This window comes from Conger conger, chromosome 18 (genome assembly GCF_963514075.1).
Source record: "Conger conger chromosome 18, fConCon1.1, whole genome shotgun sequence".
Taxonomy (NCBI): Eukaryota; Metazoa; Chordata; class Actinopteri; order Anguilliformes; family Congridae; genus Conger; species Conger conger.
The window spans coordinates 28,428,690-28,435,518 of record NC_083777.1 but is presented as its reverse complement, the minus strand read 5'-3'; the positions used below and the strand labels follow the sequence as shown (position 1 = coordinate 28,435,518).

At 49.5% G+C, this 6,829-nt stretch overlaps 1 protein-coding gene across 2 annotated transcripts in view; it reads left to right on the top strand.

Moving 5' to 3' along the window:
- The window catches only part of zgc:172136 (uncharacterized protein LOC566376 homolog), a 28,237-nt gene that overhangs the window by 10,867 nt on the left and 10,541 nt on the right, over positions 1-6,829 (top strand). For both annotated transcript variants that reach the window (XR_009706345.1, XM_061227466.1), the window contains exons 2-7: positions 1-27; positions 939-1,029; positions 3,338-3,417; positions 4,083-4,159; positions 5,026-5,221; positions 6,291-6,446. The exon at positions 1-27 is cut by the window's left edge and continues 158 nt beyond it. Coding sequence is in view for 1 of the 2 variants with exons in the window: in XM_061227466.1 (XP_061083450.1) it covers positions 1-27; positions 939-1,029; positions 3,338-3,417; positions 4,083-4,159; positions 5,026-5,221; positions 6,291-6,446 (627 nt within the window). In the remaining variant the exon portion in view is untranslated. The remainder of the gene's footprint in view (positions 28-938; positions 1,030-3,337; positions 3,418-4,082; positions 4,160-5,025; positions 5,222-6,290; positions 6,447-6,829) is intronic.

Here is a 6,829-nt window from a genome sequence, read left to right as displayed (position 1 = left end):
AAGGTGCAGCTGGACATTACCGTGGGGGTGAGTGTCGCACGCCCTTTCCAGGGACCACTCCAGACCTGTTCTGTGTGCTGGGAGGCTCCTACAATGGATCAGTTATCGAGTTATTACATATTAACTGTGTGTGGCTTGTAAATTCTGTATTATTGTCTCTGGCAGTGTTATGGTATGTACACTAGCCCGGTGTAAAATCTAGGTATGACCGACTTAAAAAAACCAACCTGAGCAGTTTTTTTTCAGCTGGGTGCACTACGCTACTACACTACACAAATCAATAAAACCTTGCTCTGCTATGTTAACCAGCACAGCAAAGCTAGCAGAACCGAGCTCAGTGGAAAATGTTTATTGAGTGTTATTTGTAATATTTTGATGTCACACAGGTGGTCTGATCAGGTACCTGTCTCCCACACTGTCACTGCCCCGGCCTGCCTTATATCTAATGCTCAAGTTGCTTTAGATTAGGAATGCAAACAGTGGTTTTTATTGGGTGTCATAACAGATAATGGAGTGCAGCCCAGGTTTATAGGGGGGTATGGATGAAGGAGAGGGCGGTCAAAGGTTTCTGAGTGAGAGAGTGAGTAAGCACATGTGCGTGCATGTATGCCTACTGTATGTCTGTTCTTTGTCAACGTGTGTGTGAGCGAGGGAATGTGTGTGTGTGTGTGTGTGTGTGTGTGTGTGTGTGTGTGTGTGGTGTCTGATCTGTATGTATTCGGTCCTTCAAGACCGTGGAAGTATACTGACATGTTTGACAAAAATGAGTTAGTTTCATAAATACAGCATGTTGTTTATAGGGCACTAAATATACGTATGTGTGATGTTGTACACAAAGATACTCTTCAAAAGTATGAAATAATGCAACATCTGCCTTTGGAGATGTTTAATCATGTCCTGAGTGTATGGTGGTGCTGATCCATGTCCATGTGCCGCAGGTGAAAGCCATCGGGCAGGAGGTGTTCAACCACGTCTCCGAGCTCCTCGGGGTAAAAGAGCTGCACTTCTTCGGGCTGACGGTGGTGAAGGGTGAGTCGTCCCCCCCCCGGTCCCATACCCCCCCCCCTCCCTTGCACAATGTGTTTTTTTGCCTTCACCAGAACCCCTGGGGGCAGGCGGTCGTGTTTTTCCTTCGTATGTTACCACCGACGCAAACTCCGTTCTACCCTCTAAACTGAGAGTTGCTCCAATGGACCCATTTCAGTTAAGACTGCCTTTCCCCCAAACCCCCTGGCCTGGATGGACTGAGTTCAATAACATCATTTGTTATTGTACAGTTTTGAAAAAAAGGTCAGCCTTGAACCCTGGTCTCCTGCATGTGAGACAATCTCACTCGGTGCAACCCCAAGTGTGCTGGGGGCCAGAGCTTCCTTTTCAGTACACGAGGCTGCTCGCCTTAAAAAAATAAGCCTACTGATTTCCTGATTGATTAGCAAACACGCAGGTGTGAGATGAAAACGCGAGATTACCCTTTTGAAAGGTCCGTCTGCCCCCAGGTGTGCCGTTGAAGGCAGAAACACAGCTAACCCCTCCCTGTCTGCCTCCCTCTCAAAGCCCAGTCCTAAAGAGTGCTGTGTAGTTGGTCAGTTAGCCTTTGCCGTGCCTAACAGTGGCTCTCTGTACTGGGGGAACACTGGGGTCCCCAGGGTGTCCTCAGGGATTCGGAAGTCCAGAGTTATTTCTGGACGTGTTTACATAACAGGTGAGAATACCCGGGTTAGCTGCCAACAGGGCGATCCACGAGACCTTGCCACAGCATGAAAAAGAGGGCAAAATGAGTGTTTCTCCGATATAGTCGAGGTGTTGAACTGTTAAAAACCTTTTCATTTTTAATTTTCACTCTCGCATACCTTTTCTTCTCTCCCCATGTCTTTTTTTGGCCTCTATCTTTCTAGCTCTGTCTCTCTCTCTTTCTCTCTCTCCCCCCTCCCTCTCTCTTTCTCTCTGTTTCTCTCCCTTTCCCTCTCTCCTTCTATCCCTCCTTCCCTCTCTTTCTCCCTCCCTCTCCCCCTCTCTCTCTTCCCCCTCTCTATTTCTCCCTCTCCCTTTCTCTCCCTCTCTCTCCATTCCTCTCTCTCTCCCTCTCTCACTTTCTCTCGCTCTCCCCCTCTCTTTTTCTCTCCCTATCTTTCCCTCTCTCTCTCCCTCTCTCTCTTTCTCTCGCCCTCTCTCTTACTCCCTTCTCTTTCCCTCTCTCTCCCTCCCTCCCTCCCTCTCCCCCTCCCCCCTCTTTTCCCCCCCCGGTCCTTGTTAATCCTGTGAAGCCCTCTCCCAAACAAGGGCCCTTTTGTTTTTGTAGTGTAGGGGCCAGCGTCCACTCAGCCCAGATTCCTGCAATATTAACTTCATTAAGCCAGGAATGCACCGCTACATTCCTCTACACGAGGGAGGGATGGAGGGAGGGAGGGAGGGAGGAGGGAGGAGGGGAAGAGAGAGGGAGCGGGGGAAGAGAGGGAGCGGGAAAGGTGAGGAGAGGGAGACGGAGAGAAGGGAGGATGGATGGAGGGGGATGAAGAAGAGAGTGTCAGGCGGTTGAGGAAAGAATGATGGGGGGACGAAGAGGTGAAAGAGATACAGAGTGAGTGGGAGGGAGGGAGTAAAATAAATTAATGTGGAAGAGTGAATAATAGCTGTCGGCTGCAAGATGTTGTCTGTGTGTTTATTCAGAGGGGGGGAGAGGTATGGTACAAACACCACTTAACTGACAGAAATCCGTGTGGGCTGTGGTCAAGTGGAGTTGCTTTTATTCAGTGTGACATCTGTGCTAAATACTCAAGTGTGTACGATCTCGCATCTCGCGTAACATGTTCAGCTCAGTCAGTTTTCATGAGTGTGCGGAAGATGGACTAACTGTAGCTCTGTCTGTACAGTAGATGACCTGCACATTTACTGTATGTGAGTTTCTTCTGGTTACGGTTTGGCTGATGCAATGTACTATTGTATATTTTATATTCTTTTAATGCTGAGCTATGTGTACTGCACTTTTGTTGTACCTTGTGGAGAAGCCAAAGACAAATTTTCACTGAGTTGGACTATAAAGTGAATCTAATGTAATCTAATCTTATTTGTCATTACTAGAAGTGAAGTGTTTCTTTTGAGTTTTGGTGTTGGGTTGTGGGATAAGCAAGCTGACCCCTTCAGCTGATTCCTGTCTAAACAAAACCTGGGGGGTTGGGTTTTCTCTCCCCCCAATTAATTGCATTGTCTATCACATTTCAGGCGTGATAACGGCATTCTCTTGTTTTCTTTTGTTTTTTTGTTTCCTCTTTTTTTGTCCCCCCCCCCCCGCCCCCACCACCATCCCCCACTTCCAAACTTGTTTTTTTTCCCGATTTAGACAATGAACACATATTCCTGGATCTGGAAGAAAAGCTGACCAAGTACTTCCCCAAGGAATGGAAGCAGGACACGGGGAAGGTGAGTGAGGCAGGGCGCGGTCTGGATGTCCTTGCTGCTGTGAGCGGGGTGTCGGCTTGTCACTCGGCTGGTAGGCCTGGAGCAAGTCGACAGCCCCGACTGCTTGTTTTGCATCGCGGACCTTCCTGATTGAGCACCTTCCGGGCTGTTTTTGGAGAAGTGCCTGATTCTGCCTGGACCACTCCCCCAAGGACTGGTGCCCTGAGCAACACTCCACTGTGCAGATCTAAACTCCTCTTTACCCCTGTGGCTTGTTCTTCTGTAAAGAAACGGGACATATGCTTGGTGTATAACAGGATTTAAAAACTATATCTGCGCAGTAAATCAACCTGAAACTGAGAATATTCGAAAGCGATGTTATAACCACTAGGAAACCACAGATGCCTACATGTTTTACCTTCCTATAACATGAATCTTCCCATTAATAATGAAGGCAATTAAGGTGTTTTTAATTAGGGGGTTTTTATGCTCCATTAAGGGATCTTGGTTTCCTTTTAAGGGGTACTTAATGTATAATTAATAATAATAAAAATGTGTAATTACTGTCATTATAAGTGATTATTTCATAGTGCATTACAGCAGAGTTAAATCCCTGAAGCGTGACTGTATGTACTGTTTTCGCTGAGTCACGGCTGTTGGTAACCGCGGGGCCTGTCTGTGCGCAGGGCACCCAGAGACGGGCCCTGCCCCTGCTGCTGTTCCTGAAGGTGCAGTACTACGTGGAGAACGGCCGGCTCATCTGGTGAGTCCTCCCGCACGCCTCCGCTCCCCGCCTGTCGCCCCCGAAACCTCGCTCGCCGGCCGCCAGAACGCCGAACGCACCGTCGCCAGGAAACACTGGAGTCAGCGGATTCCAGCCGCAGTGCTGTCCTTGGCTGTACCCGCTGTGTTTTCACACGGCTTACTCGCGTAGCCTAGCATAGCTGCATGTGATGCTAAGGGTGCAGATGTTGGGCACCATTTTACCTTCTGCCTGAAACAAGGTTGCAAACAGATGTTCTACCGCTGTAGTTTTTTTATCCCATGTTTTTTGAAATGGTGACTCCTCCTTGCCCATGCTTTTTCAGTCTATATTTCTTCCATGGGCAGCCTGTTGCCTAGTGGATGAAGTACACGATAAGATCATGATAAGACCTTATCGTGTAGCCACGATAAGATCCGCACAGCTGTTTGGCCCTTGGCCAAGACCTTTAACCCTGCATTGCTCCAGGGCGGATTGTCCCCTGCTTAGTCTAATTAACTGTAAGTCGCTTTGGATAAAAGCGACAACTAAATAAAGATTAAAAAAAAAAAATGTATTTATGTATTTTATATTTCCCTTTGTTTTGGTTCTCTTTATTCCTTTGCAATACCTCATGTATAATGTTTCTTTCTGTTCCCCTTCTCCTCTCCTCTCTCCTCCTCTCCCCTCCTCTCCTCTCCTCTCTCCTCCTCCTCTCCCCTCCTCTCCTCCTCTTTCCTCCTTTCCTCTCCTCTCTCCTCCTCTCCTCTCCCCTCCTCTCCTCTCTCCTGTCTCCCCTCCCCTCTCCTCTCCTCTCCTCTCCTCTCCTCTCCTCTCCTCTCCTCTCCTCTCCCCTCTCCTCTCCTCTCCTCTCCTCTCCTCCTCAGTGACCGTAAGGCGCGGCGGCTGTACTGTGCTGACCTGCGGGAGCGTGTTCTGCGGTCCGAGTGTCGCCAGCAGGAGGCGCTGTACTTCCAGCTGGCCGGATACGCGCTGCAGGCCGAGCTGGCCGACTGTCCCCAGCCCGGGCAAGCCAACGGGGAGGTCCCGTACTTCCAGCCCAAAGACTACTTCCCTACCTGGGTGAGTGTGTGTCTGTGTGTCTGTGTGTCTGTGTGTCTGTGTGTCTGTGTGTGTCTGTGTCTGTGTGTGTGTGTGTGTGTGTGTGTGTGTGTGTGAGTGTGTGTGTGAGTGTGTGTGTGAGTGTGTGTGTGAGTGTGAGTGTGAGTGTGAGTGTGAGTGTGAGTGTGAGTGTGAGTGTGAGTGTGAGTGTGTCTGTGTATGTCTGTGTGTCTGTGTGTGTATGTCTGTGTGTCTGTGTGTCTGTGTGTCTGTGTGTGTGTGAGTGTGAGTGTGAGTGTGAGTGTGAGTGTGAGTGTGAGTGTGAGTGTGAGTGTGAGTGTGAGTGTGTGTGTGTGTGTGTGTGTCTGTGTGTGTGTGTGTGTATGTCTGCGTGTGTCTGCACGTCTCTTGTGTCTGCCTGCATGTGTGTTTCAGTTCAGGTACGCTTCCTTTTTTTGTGCGCAATTAACAAACAAGCAGTGCCACTCACCCTCATATTGAATTTCGATCTAAACCCAACCGCAATAATATTCACATTTAGACTGCTTCAAGCTATAATATTCTCTACCTAATATTCCTCTCTGTGTGGAGTTTGCATGTTCTCCCCGTGTCTGCGTGGGTCTCCTCCGGGTACTCCGGTTTCCTCCTGCAGTCCAAAGACAGGTTATTGGGGGGGGGGGGGGGGCATTAACAGGGCGTTGCTGCAAAAAAGCATGCATGCTCATGTAGCATGGTTAGCTCAGCTAGTTCGCTAGTAAGCACGGATGGTGCAGTGAAAGCGAAGGCTGGTAGCAGGTTATCGCGACAACACTCCCCGATGACGTAACCCTCAAATTCAAAAGAACGTTGTTGCCCTTGGCTAGAGGCGAGTTCGTCTTTAGCTGACTGGTAACGCGTTCGTTCAACAAATAATTTGGGCAAGTGAGAGGCCGGGGTTCAAATCCCACCTCGGACTCAGGCAATTCTTCACCTGTTACACTCAGTCAACCTACCCTGTATGAATACAGTAAATAAATAAAAAATGATTCTCTCTCCCTCTTCACGATGACATACAGAGGGCGTTTTTTTAAGAGGTTCTCCCTCCCTGCAGATCGTGGCGAAGCGGGGCTGCGAGTACCTCCTGCGCCACGGGCCGAAGGTGCACCGGGAGCTGAGGGGCATGTCGGCGCGCGACGCCGTCCTGCTGTTCATCCGCGAGGCCTGCCGTCTGGAGGACGTGCCCGTCACCTTCTACCGGCTGCAGAAGGTCAGGGGTCGCGGGCCAGGCTCCCCGGGGGTCACGGGGATGGGGTGATCCATCGGGGGGGGGGGCTCAGTGTGAGGCGGATCGACCTCTCGCCCCGGGGCACTCTCTAATCCGGCGGGGTCAGAACTCTCCGGGGCCTGGTGGCCCCGGGGATGTTTTATTAACTCAAACGTCAGGAGATCCCTCTCCCGGTTATGAGACGGTCACACTGGATTCCCCTTTGGATGGTGTTACGTGGGCATGGCTACCAGACTGCACACACACTGTTGTGGATATAGTAAATTATCTTTTTTTTAAAAAATCATTTATTTATTTATTTATCACAGCTGATAAAGACATCTTTTCCTTTTCGTATTTACTAAGCGAAAAACTTTTTGGACTTC